General features: G+C 34.7%; 1 protein-coding gene across 8 annotated transcripts in view; it reads right to left on the bottom strand.

The window, feature by feature from the left end:
• Positions 1 to 26,870, bottom strand: part of Gria4 (glutamate ionotropic receptor AMPA type subunit 4) — a 344,863-nt gene that overhangs the window by 214,797 nt on the left and 103,196 nt on the right. For all 8 annotated transcript variants that reach the window (XM_048795827.1, XM_048795822.1, XM_015489929.2 and 5 more), the window contains one exon: positions 2,269 to 2,508. In XM_048795827.1, coding sequence (XP_048651784.1) covers positions 2,269 to 2,508 — 240 coding nt within the window. The remainder of the gene's footprint in view (positions 1 to 2,268; positions 2,509 to 26,870) is intronic.

A 26,870-nucleotide genomic window follows, 5' to 3' on the forward strand; every position in this document is an offset into this window, starting at 1 on the left:
AAAAAAAAAAAAAAAAAAAAAATATATATATATATATATATATATATATATATATATATATTCCTTTGAAAAGATCTATTTCATGTGAGAAAAATGGCCACTTTTCATATTATATATATTTAAATAAATGTCCTTTTTTGCTTGATAAAAAGGACATCATATTAATTAAATTTGAAGAAATGTTCAAGGTTTCCATTACCAGAAAATCAATTTAAAACCCCAAATTTTCTAAACATTTACGTTTAAATTTAAATAAGAATATTACCTTGATCAACATTATAGTCAACATTTTTCATGGTAAGAAAACACATTTAATTCATGAAACATTGTTCTAGATGATTTTTTAAAAATTTTGGCTCTCTATTAACTTGATCAATAGTATAGCAAATTAATAAAAATGAATTATATAATCTGTTATTAGGACCTACTTATTGTCAAGCACTTCACTTGTTTAATTAGTTAATTCATTTTATGTTTATCTCATGCTTATCAGGGCATTACTATGCCAGAAATAAAAGGTAAAAGTGTAATACAATAAAATAACTGCTAGAGTTATACAATATAATAGTTATTGAAGAAACACACTTTTGGGGAAGAAAAGATATGCAAGATATAACTTGCATGTTCATTAAGTTATTTTCTAACAGAAAAAATATTAAGCATGAAGAGATTTGGCAATTTCACTCATAGTGAAATATGCTATCTTGTACAATGTGTTCTTAAGAATATTCTTAAGATTTTTAATTACTAGAAAATAATGCCATGTGGTATGGCTAGGTTCCCTTATATCCAGAGAGAAGTAAAAGTAGGCTGCAAGCTTATAGAAAGTATAATGATGATAGTTTTTTGAGCTTGTTTCTTAAAGAGAAAATTACCAAAAATTCTAATACAAGGAATGTACTAGGAATATCATAGGTATGACATCTTAAATGGTATACTGCTTCTGTCTAATTAAATACCTAAGTTTTAGGGATAAAGATGAATTCATTTAATGAGTTCATCTCTGAGTAACAGAAATGATACTTTGGATCTTTGAAGGTGGATAACACACACAAAAGATTTATTTTGCTTTTTTATTTTTTTTACAAGGGAATAAAGGCATTTATTGTCTTTACTCTTTAAATAGACAGAATTCTATTGAATGATGTTCTCAAAATATTGCCTGTTTCAACTTTTATTATAACTTCTCATCTTCTCGTAACTTTTAAGTCTACAGGAAAAGGACTAAATACAAAACCCAATCCCTAATGTTCACTTTTAAGTATAATATTTTGCTATGATTCTAGTCAATAAATAAAAAATGAACCTGAAAAAAATGTATATATAAACTCTGTAAGTTATGCCTGCAGGTAAATCCAACTATCAGACATTGTACAAAAATGAATGGATTGTCAATAGGGTAGTGTGTTGGTTATTTACCTTGTCTCTCCAACACAAAATCATGACTATGTAATCAAGTTTCCATGAAGACCTACAAGAACAGGGTATGGAGAACTTCTGGATAGCTCAGCATATGGAAATTCCAGGAGAGGGGTGTGCCCAGAGAGATTATGGAAGCCCCTGGCCCCATGTACCTCTTCCATTTGATTGTTTATTTGTATTCTTTGTAATATCCTTTAAAGTAAGTGTGTAAGCACAGGAAAAATGATTTGTGGAATTCTGTGTTTTCCTGGCAAAGTAACTCAACCCAAGAAGGGGTCACGGGAACCCTGATGTGTGGCTGTCAGTCAGAAGCACAGGTAAAATAATATGAAATTTGTGGTTGGCTTCTGAAATGGATGGGACTGAAGTCTCAACCTGTTGAATCTGATGTATTTCCAGGTATATAGTATCAGATCCAAACTGAATTACAGGAAGCCCAGCTGGTGTCTGGTGGAAAATTAGTCAGAAATGTTGTTTAGTGTGTACATAAAAACCTCCGCATATTTTAGTGACCAGAAGTCACAAAGTATTCTGTGTTGGTTATTGTGTGATTATAGGAAAAGCACCTTAGTTTATTTTTCCTATCCACATAGTTATCTTAATTTTAATAAATTTATAGATCATGGTTTTCTTATTAGTATTTTTTTGTGGATTGTAAGAATATTTTTCTTTTTAGTTAGAAGTTTCTCCCTAGAGTCAAGGTAAAAATTCTGATAATACACATCAACTATTTTCTGATTTTAGCAAAGTTAAGGATCAACACATTTTGCTAAATCACACAAGTGATATGAGGCCATTTCACAATAAAAGTGAGTTTCCTTGAGAGAGTAAGGTATTAGGACTTACCCCTGTCTGTGTCATACAGGAAGACAAAACAGTTCCATTCATAGTGATCCAGCAGACTCAGGAGTGCTCCTCGCAATGAAGGTCTTAGCTGCAGCACAAACTGGCTCTCCCCCTCAGTAGGGAAACTTGGTGTGATGAGGGAGATGTGTAAGGCGCTGCAGAACGAGGTCAAGGTATGTACTGACCTCTTATCATAGAGTCCAAAAATGGCAAATACTCCTCTAGAATACTGGGAACAGACTGGAAAAAAAAAACACAAAATATTAGCATACTTTAAAATTGTTGACTTTGTATCTATATCCTACAAAATTTAAAAATCACTGAATCATTGATATGTTAGCAATATAATACAGAGTAAAATTAAAGTGTTCAATTAATTAATTTTTTGTTCTTGTACGCAAAACCATGTATTGAATGAAGCTGATCTGATTGAAAAGTCCTCTATTAAAAAGCCCTTTTGAGGGCTGGGGTTGTGACTCAGCAGTAAAGCACTTGCCTAGCACATGCGAGGCCCTGGGTTCGATCCTCAGCACCACATAAAAATGAATAAATAAAAAGCCCTTTTGAATTAAAGGGAAATATAATTAAAATGAGGTAATATATAGCCTTCTGTGATAATGTAGCAGATCCTATGGTAGAGATTTTAAGTGTGATAAATCCAAATGTTTCTCTATACTTTTTCTGTTGCCTGAAAAATATAATGAACTTTTGGAAGTTTTGAGTATTAATTGAAGAAACCTTTAAATTATCTTCTTCCTAAGCTATATGCTCATCTTCTCTATTCTTGGATTGGGCAACATTTGTTGACAACTAAATTGTTATGTTTTTCTGCTTTTGTAATCAGTTTTATTTTTATCACAACCTTAGAATTGTCTTGTATCATTTTTGAAAACAGAAGTTGGATTTTTGGGAAAGTCACTCTTAGGATATCTGAGTGGTTTAGTGAATCTGGGAGAACTGCATAGCTATAGCACAAAGACAAAGCAATTCTAAAACCCATTAGACCAAGACTGCCTGAGGAAGAGAAGCAGAGGCAAAGCAGTGCACGACTTCCCCTGCCTTTCTGCACCCTCTGGTTGTTACAAGGACAATGAGGCAACATCACAGAATGGCTCTGCTCTATTCCTGTCCAATATATTTTGCTCACTCTTGACATGGCTGATTTCAGGAACAAACTTGGGTGACTTTTTCTGGTTTATTTTTAAAAGGCATAGATCTAAAATAGGGGATCCCTGTTTTTGTGTTCACACAGAAAAGCAAGAATGGATTCCAAATTCTTATAATTCTCCTTGTATGGCTAACTAACACTCATATTTCTCCTCAGTTTATATAGCTAGCTTAAGAAGTATTTAGTGCTATAAAATTTTTGTGTTTGGACTTTAGTTGCTAGTTTTAATTGTTAAATTTATTATGAAGCCCAGAGCATTGGATAAGCTAAAGGTACTTATTTTAGTGGAAGTTTATTATGATATAAATAAATTTTTCTTAAAACAGGCACTTGCAAAAATTATCTTAATAGCATTTAAATCTATTTTGTACAATATTTGGGTTTTAGGAAATTATAAAGCATAATTAAATGCAGATAATTTACTAAAACCTAGAGATTTTTCTTTCATTCTTATTTATTATGCTTCTTGAAATTGCAGAAAGAGTCTAAGCATTCTAATTATGACATGTACTAGAAATGTTTTATATATATTTTGAAGCCCACATAAAGGACCCAAGTCTATATTCAAGTGGACAAGACAAGGAAGAATTGACATTAAGATGGAGAAGAAGAAAATTTTGCTAAGTTCAAATCCTAATATTATCACTTAAAAGCCAGATGATTTGGTGTAAATTATCTTATTTGCATTAACTATGAATACATAATGTGGAAAGAATTAAATGAGAATATGTAAACTTGCTATCATGAGGTCATATGCAGCAATCAGTAAATGGCAGATTTTAGCACAAATTGTACGCATTATTATAGTTTAAGTATTTCTGTTGTTTGATAAGAAAGTAAAAGTAATTGAAGATAGATTACTACAGTTGATTTAAAGTCAAGAAAGGAGATTTCAGAGTCTATATAACAAATGTAATTTATTTTGGTATTGTAGTAGAATTTATAAAGAAGTCTATCAAAACATCCAGTCTAATTCTATGAATTATAATTTGGAACTAGAATTAGGAGCTAGAATTTGATCACATGGGTGGATTGACCAATTAGGAAGGCTTGTTCTGACAGTTTGGCTGTAGTTTCTTGCAAGATACAAGGATCAATCATAATTTAATCATTAGGCATCTTGAGGTTTAGTGTGATTCATTTCTTGTAACATAAGAAAGCCAGTAAACCATTGGCAGGATCAAACTCTAACTTCACGAATACCCCACCATGGCTTTGGGTGTATTATGCAAATGCTGTGCATATAAGTTGTAACCTGGAGTTACTAAACTCTTTCATATTTTCTTGTTGTCTGGATTTTCATGCAAATTGTGAGTCCACTTTTAATCTCTACATGGTAAATAATCTGATTCAGTTAATTCATTTGTTTTGGGGTGATAACCACTGAACCCAGAGTCTCATGCATGCTAGGTTGGCATTCTATTACAGAGCTATCCTCCCAGCCCCAGGTTCAAAGGGTTTTTATTTTACTCTACTGAATAAAGTAAAGTCAAAGAGCAATAGAATTCAAATCTAAGATTCTGGCTTTCATTTAGTACTGAAAGTACACACAATCTTTAACACTTGTTCAAGAAAATGTAAGCAAACAGGATTCACAAATCATGTACATTAACTTGCTCATGAATAGAAAAAAAGCATTTGCACAATCTTGTCTGCTATGGCACTTTAAAACCATACTAGTTCCATGCTTTGTATTCCACACAGTGTTTTTCTAGGAATCGTAGGAGGTCCCCAAAAGAATCTGTACAGCTCTCCATAGGCCCTGTTGGACAAAATAATAGCATTTGTGGCCAATGCTGGACCCCCTTCCTTGGTGCCCCTCTTACCTCTAAAACACTTAACAGCTGTTCTGCTTTCATCTTTTAAAAATATTAAGCAAATGCCTATGTACAATTTTATATATAAAAAGTATTAAGTACTAAATAAAGTTCAAAAGCAACTAATATGCTATGCAAAAAGTCCCTCTACTGCTTATTCCTATTTTCAATCTAATCTTTATGGCTTCCCACTTTTCTGCTGCTCACTATATTACTTATTGCAGTTTACTCTTCTGGGACTCAACAAATTTAATATTTTCTGATATTTAATCACCGTTTGTTTATCTGTCTTCATTTGCATCATCATACATATTTATTTTTCTCTTTTTCATAGCTATCTGCCATTCTGCTACTATTTTTTATACTTATTTTGAAAATACACTAATGTCTCAGACTACATAACATTGCTTTTGAATGTATTCTGTCACTCACATTTTATTTTCCCTCTGCAAATTTCTAGTCATAACATCATTCTTTCAGACTTTTATTTTTGCTATTTAATCTCAATCCCAGGCTTGGCGGGTGAGGGTTATTGAGTTTTCTGTGCCTGAGAATAGGTTGTCATTAAAACGTTCAGTGTTATTATCTTCATGTGATACCCTGAACAATATTTTATTTGGTCCAATAGTTTCAAATTTTAAAGTATAATTATTTCCATATTTATTATTGTAATCTAGCTTTGAAAGCACTCATAAATCAAAATTTTGTTGGACATCTCTTATGTCATCTCTGGTTGCTTAGCATGCAAGTAATTGTTCAAACAATGGAATTTATTAGACTATACAAAAGTACACATAAATTAATGAAAATAAACAAGGGTAAATATGAATGTGATCAGAATATATAAAAGGAAAACAAACTGAATTTTAACGTTCTCACATAAAATGACAAAATAAGGCAGAATTAATGCTTAGTCACTGAGTAGATGCAATATTAGATTGATATGTATTTTGGGATACAAACGCTAATCAGGATAAAGCTTTCAATGAACTAATCCAATCATAATTTTAAGTGTCTACTCTATATTCTGCTTCACTAATGAGATCACTTGGATCATGTATTATGTAAATAAACACATAATATAAACACATGGAAAAATTCATTCATCTTTCACCTGATGGTGTCAATTAATTATGTCTTCTCATCAGATAATCACCCAGTTTCATTACATATGCCATATTCCAGATGCTTAACTAAGTCAAATTATTATATAATTTGTGACTTGTAGTTCTATATCACATACAAATAAATTGGCATGGTCTTAGCTTGGTATGTCCCCACCTGTGGCACACAATCCCAGAGGTGTGCTGAATTCAGTATGCCCACTGCAGAGTGGCACAGTGGTCAGAAAGAACACAGTCCACTTCTCCTTTGTCTTCAATTTTCCTCCCCTTAATATATTTCTCTAACTCTTTCTTAAACTTAATTCTTTCATTTTTTTTACAAGAATACATAAAACTTTTTAACCCTATGCTTCCTCTCTCATAGCCTTTGCAGTCCCTTTAATTGAAGGAATTTTATATTCAGTTTTTTTAACTCATGTGATGCCTACACTTCTCAGCCACCTAAACCACTCTCTGCTGAGAGCCATTGCCAAGTAGGAATGACACATCGAAATTTCTTTGTCAGCCTACTCCATGTTGCTTAGAGGAAGGACTCTCCATGGTGGACCCAGGTTTTGCAGTGACTTTGCATGAAAGGTGACCTTGCTCAAGGACCAGGGCAGATCCGGGTTTAGGGTAGATCAGGGTTTAGGGTGAATCGGGATTTAGGGTGTTCCCGGGTTTAGGGAGGTTCCAGGTATAAGGTGTACCCTGCTGGGAATAAGGTGTATCCTGCTGCCTCAGGTGCGCCCGCTCCTTGAGTTCCCCTTGAGTTCTCACGGGATTCAGAGAGTATATGGGATTCAGAGCCCGGTGGAGAGTGTGGATTTTGCCCAGAACGTGGATTTCCCCCAGAACATGTTTGTAGAGTGCCGGTGTGAGTTCGGGAATAAAGAGTTGCTGTTTGAATCTACAAGGTGTGTGGTGGCTCGTGATTTTGTGCCCAGCCAGACTGCGGCAACTCTCATCAACTTTGTTAATGACCCAATATATCCTAAATCTTCTAATTTTGCTCCTATATTTCTGGGATCCTCTGCTGTGTTTGATATTTTTGGAAACTTCTTTTAAATTTTTCCTTGCCTTGGGTTCCCAGCACCACAGCTATTCATCTGATACCTGGGCATTTCTTGCTCTCTGCTCCTTTATGGTTTGTGTACCTTGTAATTTTCTTTTCTCTACTCACCTCTTCTTTCTAAATACATATTTCAGTGAACTCATCTAAAGTTTTGTCTTTAATTACCAAGTATGTGCTCCTGATCCCCCAGGTTATACCATCTACTTCAAATCCTTCCTTTGAACTACACAGATCAGTATGTCTAATTGTCTTTCACCACTTGGGCACAATGGTTTGTGACTGCTCTATTAACACAAAACAGTGATTATATGTGACTTCTGAGACTATGACTGTCCTTCTCTGGGGACACATGACCTTTGTATCTAGCAGCCATACTGTCAGGAGAACCACAGGTGATGTGAAGAGGTCCACATGTTAGGTAGTAGGAACCAAGAACATAGCAAGGTCCTGGGTTTTCTTTAAACTACTTTTAAGGAAAATGAATAATCAAATAACTTATAGAAAAATAACAGGTGCACAAACCTTGAGTATAAGCAGGTAGAAACAAAAGGAGCCAATTAAGAAACATGTCAAGAAAGAAAGATCAGTGGAATTAACTCCTGATAGGGTCTATTGGGGTCATTGTAAAGATAGGATTTGTTGTCACTGGCTTCTCAATATATTTCAGAAGAGAAATTTCTTTAGTCGTGCAGGTGCACTAAGGTAAATTCTATCAGGCAACTGACCCCAATTAAATTTACACACATTAAAATAGGATTGACTTGTAGATGAAGCCTCCTTGAATAAGATGGTTACCATGACAGTTCCAGAGAAGACCAGCTATAATCAAGACCTCCACTGCCAGAGTAAAAGAGGAGCTGAAGACCTGATTGGCAAAGGGTGCAGAAGGTTCTCAAGGTAACCCTAAAACAGCAATAAATTTGGAAACAGCACTGTTTCCTCTGTGGGTTCTCTGCTTAGAGAAGACTCACTCTTCCATTTGAGAATGCTTTTTGCCTAAGCCTTATGTTACTTTCACTTTAATTCTAGTAATAAAATTATATTCCTTGGCTTTTCTTGTTTGACTTTAACTTTCCTTTTGTCAGGACACAAAAACCGAGCTTTGTAGCTTCAGCTGTGACCTACTCTTCTGTGACACATGTAGAAAGGCACCAAGACACCTTACTCCTCAGTCATTGCTAGGTTCTCAACTGACAGCTAGACGGATGCTAAAGTGACGGATGCTCCAGCCTCCATTAAGCAGCTTCAGCTAATGTTTTATGAAATAAAGACTAAACCTTGCCCTATATATAAAGTCATGATCAAAAGAAATTATTGAGGCTCACACTTCAATCCCAGTGGCTCTGGAAGCTGAGGCAGGAGGATTGCAAGTTCAAAGCCAGCCTCAGAAACCTGGTAAAGATTTCAGCAATTTAGTGAGAACCTGTCTCAAAATAAAGTAAACAAACAAATAAATAAATAAAAAGGGCTGGGCTCAATGGTAAAGTGCCCCTGAGTTTAAGCCTTGGTACCAAGAAAGAAAGAAAGAAAGAAAGAAAGAAAGAGAAAAAGAAAGAAAGAAAGAAAGAAAGAAAGAAAGAAAGAAAGAAAGAAAGAAAGAAAGAAAAGAAAAGAAAGAAAGAAAGAAAGAAAGAAAGAAAGAAAGAAAAGAAAGAAAGATAGAAAGAAAGATCATTGCTATTATTTTAAACCACTAATATTGAGATTGGTTTGTTATATAAAAATACAAAAAAAAAAACCCAACTCTATTTGTACAGTACTTAGGAATAAGTGTAGACATAGTATACATTCAACAAATATTTTGTAGACAAATTAATGAATGTTGTTTGAAGTATGTGTAGTTTATGCTAATTCATATCTCTCCCAGTAGGACACTATCTACTGAACTGCTCAAGTTTTTAAAATTCTCCCCCCCAACTCTTTAAGAAATTCTATATTCTATACTCAGTTTTAGTTATTGCTCTTGAGTGTTATATTCATACTTGATACAAAATTATAAATTTAATAAAGGTGTCCACACTATCAAAATAACAAAGGACTTTTAAATATTTTAACCTCAGACTTTATTCTCTTGTTACACATTATTGTTTTTCAGTGTTACAGCTTCACATTTAATCATTTTAAACATTTTGCAGCCTCTTTCAAATATTTCTATTTCTGAAATTCTTGCATCTTACTTTGTATATGTCCCAATTTTTGTTCAAGGGGGATTGAAAATATTTGCTTTATAATTTTGAATTAGGAGCCAATTTTTTAAATTGGTTGTTCAAAACATTACAAAGCTCTTGACATATCATATTTCATACATTAGATTCAAGTTGGTTATGAACTCCCAATTTTACCCCAAATACAGATTGCAGAATCACCTCGGTTACACATCCACATTTTTACATAATGCCCTATTAGTAACTGTTGTATTCTGCTACCTTTCCTATCCTCTACTAAAGCTCTGTAAGAATTTTAAAACTTCTGTTTTTCAGAAACAATTCTACAAAATAGTTTTTCATTTACTTCTTCTAATTGTTCTGATGTGTTTATATGTGCTATATGTGTTTGTGCATGCACATGTGTCTGTGAATTTCTCAGTTTATGGGTTCCTAGAAAATGTACATAGTATAAATTTGAACAGAAAACTCATGTGACAGCAGATCAATATATAAAAATTATCAAAGGAAACTATCGTGTTTTCCATGCAGAACTCAAGGCAATCCAAAAAGTTTCTGGGTTAACTTTCTAAAACAAATAATTCTAATTGCTCTTATTAAATGTGTTTATGTTACAATATCAGAAACTTATGGAGCTAAAAATCTTTGCAGCCTATGTTTCAAAGATACTGTGATCTAAGGTCAGAATTTCATTCAACTCTATATTGGCAACACCAAATTATCAATCTTAGTGATCAAGAAATTTCATTTTTCAGCAAACTTCCCCCAATTTCATAAGAATGCATTAGTGGCTCTTCCTCTTGTGTCATAATGCTCCATGAACAGGAATTTCTAAAAATCTGAATTTCCTCAACTATAGTTTTCGTAATTATTTTGATGTTGTCCATCTTTAGGAATAACCATGAGTTTCTTGAGAGTCTTATTCATCTTACATTCTCAAGAGATACATTTTTTTTGAATGTACAAGAAAATAAACTTCATATATTATCATTTTCTCAGAGACTCTATTACTTAATTACTATCATTATATTGTAATAAAAATCACTTTCTCGCTTTCTTACATACCAGGTTTATGCATGCTAATATGATTAGCCATTACATGTCTCATAAATATTTATAAACATTTAAACTTATTATAGCAACAATTGTTGGGCATTATTATTACCAATTCCTGTCTATTATACTGTAAGGAAGAAATGTACTAGTTTCGGATACCACTAGAAGAATGTGTTGAGTTAGCAAGCAAAACCTTGAGGAGAAACAGGCAAGTTAAGAGAGAGGAGGCTACAGAACATTTACATTCCTAAGACCATGACAGTGAGGTAAGGTGAGAACAAGGTTGAAACTAGGTTAAATAGGACAAATCTCCGCATGGATTGAACTCCCTAGGTTTCCTTCCTGATTGTCATAATTCTGAGGGTTCTCCTCATATTAATGATGTTTTACTAATGCAAGTGGTAGTTAGGACAACATATGAACTAGCAACTACATTTTCAAGTTACCAAAGAGGATTTTGAGATAAGTTTTTGCACCAGACAGAGGTGATCTTGTGAAGACTGTAAATTAACAGCCTGGCACTGGTATGCTAGTTGGGTACTGGAGATCTGTTCTTCCCTCCTGTGGATTAGTCAGTGTAGGAAGAGTGGCTGTTCTGTGCTTATCTGCTCCCTCACTTGCTGTGCCTTGTGGCTGTAACAACATGGATAGAAACCCAAGAATTAACCCACTTCCTGCTATGATGGCTTTAGCAGGTTGACTCAATTTGTTACCATCTGATGCCTTGAATACTCTTCCTAACCTTTGTTGACACCTAAAAGTGTTAGAATAAGTGGACAGAAGGCTACAAAATAACAATGACAACATACTTCTTTTACATAGATGTTTATATTTTACAAAGGACTTTTACATATAGCCAATTATTATGATAATTATTCTGTTGTCATCATCATTTATATTTTGTAAGAAAGAACTTCATTTATTTGTGAAAGAAAAGATAGGTTATGGAAATTGATACAACATTTCAAATTGCTCATTTTAGAACTACTGTGCTCTTCTTAGGTAGATTATAGAAATTTTTTAAAAATTCTGGTATTAAAAAGCTTAATGACTTATTTATTCCCTTTTTAAAACAATTCACTGTATCTATAGCAACAGAAACATGACTAGAGTCAGCAGCTGGAAAATGTGTCATGATGATGGAATCAATAAAAACTAGAAGCACTCTAAGTACTATGAGAAAGTTGACCCAGAATTAGCTGTGTGACACATGATCAGTTTGTGCCTGGGAAATAGGAGGAGAAAGAATATTAGAAAAAGGCAAAGGTGCCGGGCTCGGTGATGCATACCCTTAATCAGAGGGGCTCCGGAGGCTGAGGCAGGAGGATTGCAAATTCGTAGCCAGTCTCAGCAAAAGCGAGGCACTAAGCAACTTAGTGAGACCCTGTCTCTAAATAAAATACAAAATAGGGGTGGGGATTTGGCTCAGTGGTTGAATACCTCTGAATTCAGTCCCTAGTACCCCCATCCCCTCCCCCACCAAAAGGCAAAGGTATTAAAAGGGGAAGGGAGGGGAGGAGGGAAGGAAGGATAGTAGAATGAAACAGACATTATTATTGCTGTGTGTATATACGTGACTGTATGACCAGTCATATGATTCTGCAACCCGTACACTCAGAAAAATGAGAAATTATATCCCATCTGATTCAAATGTATGATATGTCAAGGTCATTGTACTGTCATATGTAACTAATTAAAAGAAATAAAAAAATTTAAAAACACACACACAAAAAAAAACACTTTAAATTGCCTTTTGCCTTATATAATTTGTATAGTGTATATAGGGCACATTTACCTAAAAAGTGTCATTTTCTGACCTAAGATAGCAGGAGTTCCAAGTTTTTACAGTGCATCTGCAGTAGGGATCACCAGCTGGAAACCCTGACTCTAGAAAAGATGAGGAAGATGAGTTTTACTTGTTCCTCCCCGTTTGTTTGTTTGTTTTTGGTATGAACACTCAAGGTGAGGTGTTTACTATCCCTAAGCTGCAGCCCCCATTCCCCTTTACTATCACCATGCCACGAAAGGTATTTATGATTCCTGTAGATATTTTGAATTTAGACAATAAACCTTTGGAGTTTTCAACATAAAAACAATTGTTTCTTATTTGAGGGAAAACTGCATAAGGCAGTGTAAAAAGTGTGTGGCAGTGTTTCTTCCTTGCATCGTAGAAGAAATACACAGCAATTTTTTTAAAAGGCAATATGGATTTGACATTTCCATTCATTCTCTTATTCAACTAATGCTTATATACTACCTAGTTTATTTCAGTCACTGTGCTAAGCATTTGGAAGAAAAACACATTTCATATAATATTCCTACTGAAAAGAAGTTCACAGTCTAGTGGAAAAGACTGAGATATGAACTGATATTCCAAGATGTAAATATTTAATGATAGACAGGAAATTAGGAAGCACAGAAAAGGAGTATTCACAAAAGGGGAGGCTGGCAGGAGGAAAGCATACCTGTCTATGAAGGTGGGGCTGAAGAGCAGTGATTAAAGACAGAAGCCAAAAAATGGGACATTGTAGTAAACCCAGAACAAGATAATAATGGGGCAAATCAGAGCAAATGTGATAGGCACAGAGTATAGAGGCTGAGTCTGGGAAATATTTAAGAATTAAATAAGAAGAATCTAGTAAAAAGTATTGTATGAGGGCAATGAATAAGGAGGAAAAGAAAGATGAAAGGTTTGGTTTTCATCTTAGGTGAATGAATGGATAGCTGTTGCTACACATTGGGTGATAGCCAGGAAACTTGGGAAGATTTACTTGGATATTATGAGAGAAGTATGGGTTACCAGGTATTTAAAAACAATGAATTTCATTTCAGATATCAGTTTCAGGTTTCAGGTGTCTAACAGGTAATTGCATATAATATGAAGTGGAACTAAAATAATTGAGTTAAATATGTATTTTTAAGGAAGTGGCTATAAAATTCAATGTAAGATTCAGGAAGAATGTTCAATGAAACTCTTATCTGAGGAGGGGAATGTGGGAAAAAATAATTTCAAAATTATAGCAGTGTAGGAGGCTTGGCAGATGAAATCAAAAGAAGTAGAAGTTTCCAGAGTAAAAGCTCAAAAGTATCAAATATTAGAGAAAATTTTGGAAATTTGCATTCAAGGATCTATTTTTAAATAAAATAATAACATTTTTTAATAAAAAGTCCATGAACTCTCTGTTAAACTTATGAAGTTACCATTAACATAATGTATATTTAAAAGTAGTATATGCAAATGGGATGTTGGATCACATAGATGACCACTTTGAAATAGAGAAATACTTTGGGATTTCAGTACCTGCATTTCCATTTTTTATTAGAATCACATTTAAACAATTTAAGGGACACATGGTGTCTAGACATGTTAAAGAATCAAATTATAACAAGTTTAAATGAAAATATGGTGGGGGGAAGATGGGGTCATCATATGGGCACCTGGTTTAGGTACAAAATAGACAAAAATCTCTCACAAAGCAGTCAACACGCCATGCACTTTTTAAACATGTACATAGAAGTCCTGTCATAGTACAAGGCAACTTTTGTGAGATAATTAACAATATGAGTAATAACAAATTCTTGTAATACATCCTTAGGTTCACCATTCCATCAATTTGATTAGATATCAAAAAATTGAAGATTATGATTCAAAGAAATATAATCTTACAGAATATCCAGTTAGTATGTTTGTGTGTGTGTGCGTGAGCGTACATTAGATGCACAGTTAGTATTTCACATCAGCAGGTTCTTCATTCACAGACTCAAGCAACTGTGGTGTTAATTTTTGATCAAAAATACTTGGAAAAGATTGTGTCTGTACCGAAGACCTATAGACTATTTTTTCTTGTCATCATCACATAAAAATAGAATGTAATAACTATTTACACAGCTTTACATTATACTATGTACAGTAAATAACCTAAAGATCAATTAAAGGGTATGGGAGGATGTGATTTTGTAAGTGTGCCAGCATTTTATATAAGGAACTTGAGCACCCACAAATTTTCATATCCACAAGGGATTTTGGAATCAATTACTGGATGCTAAGGGATACCAGAGATTTGAGCATGTTTCTAGATTAAGGAATGGGATAGATAGGGAGATGGGATACAGAACAGGGAAGACATATTAATTAGGCAAGCTCCAAAAGGACAGAGTACACATGAGCAAGGGTAGATATAAGATTGACCTTGAATGAGATATGCAGGAGTATGGGAGATGCTACATTCCAAAGACTTCATACATCAAAAGGTTAGGTAAGATGTGTGTGGGTTTATAACTTTTACAGCTGTACCAACATAAGGAGCAAAGTGGTAGCAATGAGATTTGATGTTTGAAAGTAATACACATTACAAATAGTTACAAGAGGTAGGAGTGGAAGTTAATGAATAACACATAAAGCAGCTTTTTCCAGCATAAGGATGAGGCCTATTTTATATATAATTTTATCTAACATAACACATGCCACACAATAATTTGCATATGGTAAAAGTCTTATAAATAATTACTGAGTGAATAACAAAACAAGAAAAAGCATAATTTTTTTGGTATGTGTTTGTGTATGGGTTAATAGCACCTAAATCTACTCTTCTGGCACATTTTCAGTATATAATACAATATTATCAGCTATACTCGTCATGTGTACTTTGACTTATTCGTACTACATAACTGCAAATTTGTACCCTTTGACTTATTTATCTACATTGCCTCACCTTTTCTTGCCCCTAGTAACCATCATTTTTGGTTTTTGACTACTCTAATCATGTACATCTTAAACATATACAGTAAAACTAAATAAAAGAAAACTAAGGTGAATGGGTGAATATTGGCATGTTATAAGATTTGAGGATGTGAATTGACAGTGGCAACAGCTTAGAAATTCACAATTTTTTGCGAGTACAGTATAAGGACGGTGACCAAAAGGAATAACCGAGGAGCTGGTATCTAGGAGCTCACTCCTTTCCTTCTGCAAGCACACTTATCTCTTGGCTTCCTCAGCAGCACATTTTCTTGAGTTTCTTCTTATCTGAAAGCTTATAATCAGTTTCCTTTGCTTGCAGCTTCCTGTCCAACCAATCTTTAAATATTGAGATAGGACTTCCTCTGCTATACTCTTTCTTTAGGTAATTTCATCCATTTTTACATTTTCAAAGACCTCCATAAACCAGGCATATTGGTGCACACCTCTCACCCCAGTGGCTGGGGAAACCAAGGCAGGAGGAGTGCAAGTTCCAGTCCAACTTGAGCAGCTTTGTCTCAAAATAAAAACTAATAAAGGTTGGGAGTATAACTCAGTGGAAAAGGGCCCTTGGGTTCAATTCCCAGTACTGAAAAAAGAAAAAGGCTGAGGAGGGAGGATTATATAAGCTCATGTGCTGGAGACCAGTCTGTGCAATGCAGTGAGACCTCACTTCAAAAACAAAAAGCAGCTGGGTGCAATGGTGCATGCCTATAATCCCGGCAGCTCAGGAGGCTGAGGCAGGAGGATCTTGAGTTCAAAGCCAGCCTCAGCAATAGTGAGGCACTAAACAACTCAGTGAGACCCTGTCTCTAAATAAATACAAAATAGGGCTGGGGAAATAGGGCTCAGTGGTTGAGTGCCCCCGAGTTCAAATCCCCAGAACCCAAACAAACAAACAAACAAAAAAGCAAACAACAACAAAAAGCCAATTTTTTAATAAAAAAATCTATTGTTTCCATGGTTAATACATTTAGTCTTGTCTTTTTCTTTCCTATGAATTTCAGACTCAAATATCACATCTCCCTTTGATTATCTATTCAGCACATAAAACCAAATGGGCTAAAACAGAATTCTGCATCATCTACCCCTCCGCAAGCCTCTTCTTTGTTTTATCTCATTCCAATAAAAAGCATGACTGTCTGCCAAATTATTATTAATTCTTGTCTTTATTTCCTTCCCACATTTATCTCATGAGCAAACTTGAATGATTTATATTCAAAATATCTAAATCATCTTTAAATCCATTCTCTCCTCTACTTCCACAGAGCTGCTTTCTTGCTTGAATGGCTGCTTACTATCCTTCCCATTTCCAATTTTTTTTCCTCCCCAATTGCTCTCCACTGAGTGGAGGATATAAGTTTGAGGATATAAGATTGCCTTTTTACTTATGATTCCAGAGCTTTTTCATCATATTTAGAGTAACATGGAGTAACATAGTGGAAAATACACTCTTATTTAAGCTCAGCTTCTTGTCCTACTTTAGGACCTTTGCAAGAGCTGCTGCTCTGTCCTGCCTGATTTCCACGTGGCTGGACTTCTCACCATTCTTATCTCATCAAAATTTTCAAATTCAGAGAGATTCTGCATGACTCCTCCATGTAACCAGGCTCGCAAACCTTCAGTCACTTTCCACCATGTGACCTTGTTTCATTTCCTTTGCCTCACTATCTGATTTGTTTCCTTCTTGATCTATTATCTCTAGGATAATGTATGTTTCACAAGAAGAAGTAACTTGACTACCTTGTTCTCTAAACTTGGCCCTAAACTTGGCACATGGCAAGTTGTGAGTATTTGTTGGATGAATAAAATCATTGTTTCTGAAAGGAATAATGAAGGAGGGTGTGGAGTGACTGGCTGGAAGCCACAGAAATCTACTTTCAGGTCCCTGAGTTGATTCTGGCAATTAAAATTTTCTGTTTTTACAGTGAGTTCAAGCAATTTATTCTTGGTCCCTATGTGTATTCTCCCTTCTCATTCGACCATGCATCAACTCACCAGTAGTTTTTAATTAAAGCTCAGTTTCTGAACATTGCCAGCTATTATGACATAGACATTTAATGATTCCTACTGAGAAAACCAATTATAATCATAACTATGTATTAATTGTTTAACAATTTAAACTCAAGTAATGAGATAATCTTATTCATAGTTGACAAAAACATGCCTTTATATTTTATGGGTTTTTTTTTTTTTAACCAGGGTAACATTATATTGCCATTTTCAGACGCTTAATTTTCCCTGGTTGGAACTTGATGAGGTTGTCAGTGCATTGGCAGCACAGAGATTGGAGCAGAGATTGAAATGCTATTAATTCCAGGTCTTTCAGCCTCTCTCCGCTCTCTCCCTGTAGTCCCCTGGTCTTGGATGTCCTCCTGGACTGTTCTCCACTCTGTATTTATCTAACAGCTCTCTGTTGATTTTCAGAATCCTGTTATTTACCTTTCTTTTAAAAGAAACCTTATTACCCACCTGGGTTTTAAAACTAATTTCTCTTAAAACACTAACATTTTATTGGAAAACTTTACAAAGTCAGGCTCTATTAAGCATTTTCCTCCTCTCTCTGATTATTTGATGTTCAAATGACGAGCTCCTCATGTTCAGATTTGAAAAGGCTCAATCAGACGAAGGATAAAGCATGCTGGGGCCAGAATTCATTAATTTATACCCTTAAGGTATTATCATAGGTTATTAATATGTAAATGCTAATTTTCTTAGAATTCTAAATGGTGGTTAGCTACAGTACATAAAGTTACTGAAGCTAATCACCATCAATGACAAGTTGAAATGCAAATTACACGAAAATATTTCACTTTAATTATATCACAATTAAGCACTTTCAGTTTCTCAGATGTCTTTTCTAAAGCTGCCCCTGGACAACACCATCCAAGATGACAATGAGATCCCATCAAGAGCTGCACTTGTACAGCCCTGCTCATGCTCCCTTCAGCTTTATGACATCTCAGCTAAAAAGCACATTGCAATTCTAAATTAAACTAATTGAGAGCTCAGTAAAAATATACAGGCTTGTTTGCACATTTCTTTCCGGAGTCAGGCCATCATAATGGAAACACATGGCTCATTTTCCTTCCAAGGCCTATAAAGGAATAAGCAGAAGGCTATTTGCAGTGCTCAGCACGAGAAGCAAGATTCCATTCAGTGCAAAGATGGCTTCCTTGGCAGTAATTTGAAAGCTGCAAAGATCACATCATTCTTTTATACTACTAATATATAACCATAAAAGCTCCAACAAGTGAGCCCTTGGAAGGAAAGAAGGTGAGAAAAGAGGAAAAAGCAATTTCTAAAAAGCACCTATATTAAAACAGGTGTGTTTGCTTCTTTACTTCCAATCATGGAGAAACAAAGTACAGCATAGAAAAAAGGCACCTAGGGATTTACTGTTTAGCACTCAATGATTGGGAATATATTTTTACCTGTAAGTGGGTGCTTAATGGAAACATTTGATTCATCATCTATATTTTATACTCTATAACTGAGTTGCCTAATTACAGTAAGATTCTTTTTATGCTAGAAAAACACTTTTTCACGGGTCTAAATAACATGTTGAAAGCTTTCCTTCATCAAAGGAGACACAGCTATCGTCCTAAAAAGCATTTAAATGCATTTTGGAAGTAGATAACATCAATTAAAAATGGAATAGAATAATATTTGGGCAGATATTTGAGTGGGTTTTGGAAACAACTGTTCTCATGAATATTACATTTCCTGAATAACTGAACTGTCATCATTTATTTTGGATATAGAATTTTGTGACATTTGTTTAACATCTATTTGTACCTTTAGATATATCTCGGTGGTAACAAGGACTATGGTTGCTTTAATCAGCTTTTTCTCCTAGAGCATCACCACAGGCTTGGCACATAGTTGGTAGTAAGTAAATACATGCTGAACAAATAACTGAGAAAATGGAGGCAAAGAAGTGGTTATGTGTGAAAAGCACTTGAGACTCATGAAGGTATTTGACCTAATTAATTCACTGAATGAATAATGCCTCATTGTATTTGAGATTATGTAAGCTATCAAGGTTAATTTCTGTACAACTTATTTGAAATTTACAGTTTGCACAATTTTCATGGGACTGTCTGCACTGTAATTTACCCCAAGTTTCTAAAGCTACATCTTTAGCATGAGAGGGAACCATTCAGGCAGCTAACCAGGGAATGGAAAAGATTAGCAGTCATTATACACCTACTGTATTCCAGGCTTTGTAATTTTTGCATAGTCATTTTATGTTAATTGTCTTATTAAAAATTTATGACATTCTTATAGGTAAATATCATTTTCCTTGGTTTTTCTTTTCATTTTTAAAGATAATATTTGGTGAAGGGCTGGGATTGTGTGCCTCAGTGGTAGAGCAGTTGCCTAGCGTGGGTGAGGCACTGGGTTTGATCCTCAGTACTACATATACAAATAAATAAAAGTTATTAAAAAATGCAATTTTTTTAAAAAAGATAAAATTTGGTGAATTTATGCTACTAATATAACTCTATATAGCTAATTGATGAAAGAACAATGTTTAATATAGGTGTGTTTCCAAAGTTCATGCTTATTCCATTCCACCACTTGAAAAGAAGATCACCGGCTAAGTATGTCTTCCATCCTGCTGTACTAAAGGGATTTTGGCCATTATACCTTTATTGCTACTGGAAGAGGCACTGTAAGAATACTTACACTTCATGGAAACAGAAGTAGGTCTTAAGGGATTATGGAAAATCGGTTTCTTGTTAAGAAGCCACTTCTTAAAGCAAACTGAGTTTTAGCTGTCAATTTAAAAAGGAGAAACACACATATAACTCAGACTAGTAAGACTGCAGAATCCAATGTTTCAAGATCTCTTTTTTGTGTGTGTAATTGTGCTTTGCTAAATCCTCCTGCATAAAATCCAAGTGGAGAAGTTGATGCTAACCATGGCTAGATGGAAATATTAAACATTTGCATGGATTAATTTCCTCATAAAAAACCAAGGCTAAACAGTTTTTGCCCTTCTAGAATGTAATGTAAGAAACATTTGTCAGATGTTAAAAAAGTATAACATGTCTGGCTCAATGTATTTAGATATATTATTTTGCCTGTATTCAAATTTCCAGACCAATTTTCGAACATTTGGGCCATACACTGAGAAGGAAAACATGAAAAAGAAATAATGAGCCATTTTAGCTCCTTTTTCTGTTAAAGATATATTTTTAAGATAATGGTGTTTTGAATCCTCAAAAACCTTCACAGAGTTTTGTGGTTAAATAAATACTAATTTATAAAGTCTCTCTCTTTATATCTCTAAATTATTAGGATGTTACAGAGCAGAATGATATCTAATAAAATGCTATTTTATTGCATATGGTATTAAACCACAATGTATAATTGAAAGACTAATATCAATAAGTTTAATCTGACTGCACCTCTGTGTGTTTGCATGTGAAGTAAGGAAAATGTTTTTGGGCTTTGGGAAATTATAATAGGATGTGGATTAGTGTAATAATCATTATAATCACAAAATTTGAAGTATACATTTTCTTCCACTTACACAACAGTATTTTTGATAATTTTTTATTTCTTAGGATAATTATAACTACTTATAATCCAAAAAATCAGACATTAAATTAGAACACAGACATCTAAAAAAATGGAAGATATGTACCTCTATTTCCTAGTTTAAAAAAAGTGAAGGAAAGTTTAATCATTCTACCTTAAAGTAAAATAATTACACAATATAAAATTTGATTATGTATACCAAGTAATTTATGTTAGATGCTGCAGAGATCAGCAGACACGTACATTATACCAAAAATTATACAAGGAGACATTTTTTCTAAACAACTTGATTATTTTGTATGCTATGTTAGAAAAGTAGAATCTTTCAGATTTGTAAAATAAGATCCACAGTTTTGAGAACAAATGACCACAAATATTTCAAATATAACAACTTTCTAAGTATCCCAGTGTTTCCTTAGAGAGATAAAGAATTATCGACTATTCTTTCAATATGGTTCATCAGCCTCCTAAATATCTATCCAGAGTTATTTTCCTCTAAATGAAAGCTGCAAAGTTCAGCACTCCCAGGGGCTAAGCATGTGAGCCAAGTGGGTGATCAGGCCAAGGGAATGGTGTCCACCTGCAGGGGCTAACTACTCTCATCTCCAGGTACTTGTTGATTGACAAGAAAGATTAAAAAATTTTGGCCACAAATAAAATATTTATTGATTTTTAAGTGGATCAAGCTATATTTTATTTGTGGATGGTGTATTCCCTAGAACTGGTAGTTTTCTGGGGCTGTTGCTGTCTGTCTTCATTGAGGTTTGACAATCTACTGCCAAACTACAGGAGAAGATCTTCACACTGTTGTTTTTAATCTGCTTTGAGAAGTTTGTCAGAATGAAAATGTATCCATGAGTAAGTTAGTGAGTATCTTCTAGTGTCCAGGAGAAATGATCTTGCCTGGATTATGGAACTCTGTGGCTGGAGAAGACTTGAGAGACTATTTAGATGAATTGAAACTTCTCACAAAGGAGGAATGGGAATCCCTAAGGTGTACAGTCACCTGTCTCCAGCTTTTGGACACTGACAAAGTAAGCAGATTTTCTTAGCTTACACAAAAAGCAGAGATGAAAACTCCATTCAGACAAGGGGAACAATTCAACAGAAAGAAACTACTTATAAGTTTACAGACATGCAAAATAAATGCGTATTTCTTGTTTCTGAAAGGAGGCAACACCTGTGAGCATGGAAAGTGTATACTAATCCATGTAATAATAATAATCCATGTATTATTATTAGTTAAACTATCTTTTATAAATTTTTATGTTTTCTCACAGATAATAATAAATATTTCTATAGATTTTTTGCTATGGAGTCTGAATGCATTCCAATTACTCAATTCTTTAATTGGTAATATTTGCATACTACAAAAATTATTATTTTTCTTCTGTTGACTAAGACAAATGAAATGCCTTATTTCTCTGATTCACTTACAGGGAAACAGATATAAACACCATGGTTCACTACACTGAGCCTACAGGCAGATTTTTGTGTGTTTTCTTTTTAAACTTGATTTTTCTTTCCTTTTTCTTGAAATTATGTGCAGACTTCATAGGCTGAAGCTTCTAAGCATTTAATTTTAAAGCTTATTATTTTGAATAATATTTTGTGTTTGATGTATGTTATGTTATAGTTTGAGTCTGGAATATTCCCTCATGTTTTGAAGTCTTATTCCCTAATACAGCAATGTTCAGGAAGGGGGTGCATGGGAAATGATTGAATGGTGAGAGCTCAAGCTCAGCAGTGGATTATTCATAAATTGAATGGATTATTGGGGAGTAGTAGAGACTGTAGGGGCATAGGACCTCATTGAAGAAAATTGTTTGCTGGTGGCACACCTAGAATGGTTTATCTTGTCCCCATTTCCTTCTCTCTCTCTCTATCTCCTCTCTCTGCTCCTTGGTTGTCACAGGGTGAACAGCTTTCCTCTGCCCTGCCTTGGTGATGTCCCTATCTTGGAGCAAACTGACCATGAACTGAAACTTCTGAAACAATGAGTGAAAATAAATCTTTCCTCTTAAGTTGTTTTATCAGGTGTTTTGGTCACAGCAGTGAAAAGCTGACTAATATAACATAGCTATATACTAATCTAGTATATACTTAACTGATTTGCATATTATGTTTCAGGTGTTTTGGGATGTCTGAATACATAAAAACAAGAAAAACACATTTTATTATTTTGAAAATTTGCAAAATTAATGTTCTATTTAATAGAATTTAATTCCATCATGGTTAGAATAACTATTCATTCCGAAATATTGAGCATCCACTCTAAGTTAGATACCATGATAAGTGTTGGGAAATACACAAAAAAGAATTTAACTGTGATCCTCACTCTTATATTGAACTAATATTGTCAGTGCAATTAATACTTATAAAAGAGGAGGGCAGCTGGGCTCAAGGGTGCAAGCCTGCAATCCCAGGTGCTCAGAGGTTATCACAGAAGGATCATAAGTTTGAGGCCAGCTTCAGCAAGATTCTGTCAAGAAAAGAAGGGATGGGGTGGTAAGAAGAAAGTAAAAGGGCTGGGGAGGGATGGAGTTGTGGCTCAGAGGCAGAGTCCTTATCTGGAATGTGTGAGAACCTGGGTTTGATCCTCAGCACCGCATATAAATAAATAAAATAAAAGGTCTATTGACAACTAAAAAAAAACATTCAAAATTTAAAAAGGACTGGGGATGTAGTTAAGCCTTGGGTTCAATTCCCAGTACTACAAAAAAAAAAAAAAAAGGATTAAGGAGTGCTGCCAGGATGCAAACTTACTTGGAGTTTTATCTAGGAGTGTGCCAGTCACAAGTTGGTGAAACACTTTTTAGATATAAGAAAACTACAAAGAGCTTTATAGAAATTAAATTATTTTGTTTGGTATCTAAAGCAGGAGGGAAAATAGTGATTGCTATGGTTGCAGAAGAAGTACAAAGCCAGGTCTTAGAGGAAAGCATAAGAAACATTAAGAAAGTACTTAAGAAAGCATAAGAAAGTTTGGATCTGAAATTTGACCTAGTGTCAAAGGGACATCAATTTCCTATTCTGAAGCAGAATAGTGAAATATCTCTTTGTGGTCTTCAGAATGATAGCTGTTATGTGGGAAATTGATTAAACAGGTACAATAATGGTTCTTGTGAAACTTGATAGCTAGTATTGCAGCATTTCACACACACACAAAAAAACTGTTGATAGTTTAGAATTTGAAGACTAAGAAGATTGAAAGAAACACCTGGACTCAAGGTGAATACTTAACAAGTAGAATTAACAGATTTTGGTTATCTGTCACATGTGAGCATTTGGCAAATTCACATCTTGGTCTCTTGCTAAAACAACTGGCTGAATGCTGCTATGTTCCCCACACATAAAGGTATGGTAAACTGTAGGAGGTTCATTGAGCCCATTTATGTATATGAGTTGGCAATGCTTGGAGGAAAGTCAAGAAGAAAGAAATGACAACTAGATATCTACCTATATCTGTCTATAGGTGAAGATAGAAATTACTGGAGATACATACACCACACACACACACACACACAGGAACACAGAATTTTTGAGAGCAGAAACAAACACTAGGAAATTTTATAGAAGATGGCATCAAAGGGCCATCAAAGGAGTCTTAGCAGACAAGGCATGAGAAGTGAAAACAAGCCTAGTGTGATATCATGGAATCCAAAGGAAAAATGTGTTTCAAAAAGAAGGTGCTTGGGGTTGAAGCTGTAGATCAGTGGTAGCGACCCTGGGTTTGATCCTCAGTACCACATATAAATAGATAGATAGATAGATAGATAGATAGATAGATAGATAAGGATATTATGTCCATCTCCAACTAAAAAAATTATTTAAAAAAGAGGGGGACTGGGGCGGTAGCTCAGTGGTAGGCATTGGGTTTGATACTCAGCACCACATAAAAATAAATAAAGATATTGTGTCCAACTACAACTAAAAAAATATTTAAAAAAGACGTATACTTCTTAGTATCAAATGCTGCTGGGGCAGATTTATCATGCCAGGAACAAGTGGATGTCCTAAGAAATTAAAGAAACCAAAGAATGAAAACTGAAAAAAAACAATTCATTAAACATAAAAAAATATGTGTCACATTACATTGTGTAGAGAGAAGTGATGGGAGGGGAGGGGAGAGGGAGGGGGGATAGGAAGGACAGCAGAATAATACAGACACTATTATTGCTGTATGTATATACTTGACTGTATGACCAATGTGATTCCGCAACTTGTATACTCAGAAAAATGAGAAATTATACCCCTTTTGATTCAAATGTATGATATGTCAAGATCATTGTACTGTCATGTATAACTAATTAAATAAAAAATTAAAAAAAAAGATAATTTAAAGAAAAAAACATGCAAAGAATATACAAATTCTATATTAGGTGGGATCCTATTAATGTCTAACTTCCAAATTAACATCATTTTAATGCCTGCATTATATATATGTCCTATTCGTTTCTACTTGTACACATATATTGACACCACACATTGTTTTATCCAATACTGTGAACTGAAAATCTCACTGCTTATATTTATTTTCTCTGATTTTGTTAATTTTGTGCAGTTAGGTAAAATTTTATGCTTTAATGATCATGAAATATCTGACAAAGATTCTTTACATATGCACTTTATTATTTACTCCAAGATGTTAATTTAGGCATGGGAAAGAAAAGATATGAAACATGAGATGTAAATAGAATGCTTAAATATGAGCTCTACAATTTGGAAATCTAGACACACAAAATGAGGTAATGAATGTGAGTGCAATTTGTAAACTCTAAAGCTCTGTTCAATTAATAGCAGCAAGGGTGGTAATGTTGTTAGTCCTTCTTTCGTGCTGCCTGACATCTGAAACACTTGCCTATGTTTAGAAAATTCACCACCCCATGGGTCTGAGAGCCTAAAAGTGCCAGATACTGTTCCCCAGCCCCCCTGGAAACTAAGCTATGTACTTACATACCAGTTACAACTTATTTCCTCTCAGCTTCAAATCTACTTTCCCTTGTCCTTCATTGTGTGATTGGTACTGGAACCAGTAAGCATTGTCCTTTGTCAGCTGGTAGAATACTAGGTTCTATAGAGGGCACAGGAAGGGGTTTTCTTTGGAGCTTGGTCCTCTGTCATTATTTTTCCATCCAAGAATATGGCAACTCACACTGAGGAATTCCAGTAGCACTTCAAACCACTCTTCTCCCTAGCCAAGGCTGCTTCTAAGAATCTCCTTCCCACAGTGATCCAGCAGCACAGGGCTGCTTATCTAAACTTTCACACTCCTCTCCCATTGCTTCTGTTACTTTTTATGCTTCTGCTGGCTCACACCCTCCATTCATAGAGAGCACTTTTATGGATATACTGTGGCCCTCCCATACCCTTATATCAAGGAGCTTTGCCAATTAAAGGTAAAAACTCCTGATAGCCACATCTTCTTCAAAGAAGTCTCAGTTTCAACCTTGAGAGGGGTATTTAATTCCTTGCTGGTCACCCATCCTCAGCCTACAGGTAATAGCTGTGCCTTTACACTTGCTAATTCTGAACATTTCAGAGTCCTCATTTGCTTTTTTAGCACATAACATCCTTCTACTAGTTAATTATGCTTTATATTAATTTCCACACTGCAAGTGAATTGTGTGGTTTTTGATTCATGATTAGATGATAACTACTATAGGTCAAAATAAGGAATCTGCCAATCCAAACAGATATGGATAGTATGGAGAGGCAGTGACCACAGTATCTTCTGTGGCTGTGGTAAGGTTTGGCCTTACAGGTTCAGATGCAAGAGGCTGCCTGTTGTGTGCAGTACTGAAACCCAGCAATGTCACAAGGGTCCTCACTGGCCACTCATTTTTGTGTTTTCGGTTTGGGCAATGTTCATTTCTCCTTGTCCTAGATCTAGTTATCCAATATTCCTGGCAATTGTTTATATATATATA

Source organism: Marmota marmota, unplaced genomic scaffold, assembly GCF_001458135.2.
Source record: "Marmota marmota marmota unplaced genomic scaffold, marMar, whole genome shotgun sequence".
Classification (NCBI taxonomy): domain Eukaryota; kingdom Metazoa; phylum Chordata; class Mammalia; order Rodentia; family Sciuridae; genus Marmota; species Marmota marmota.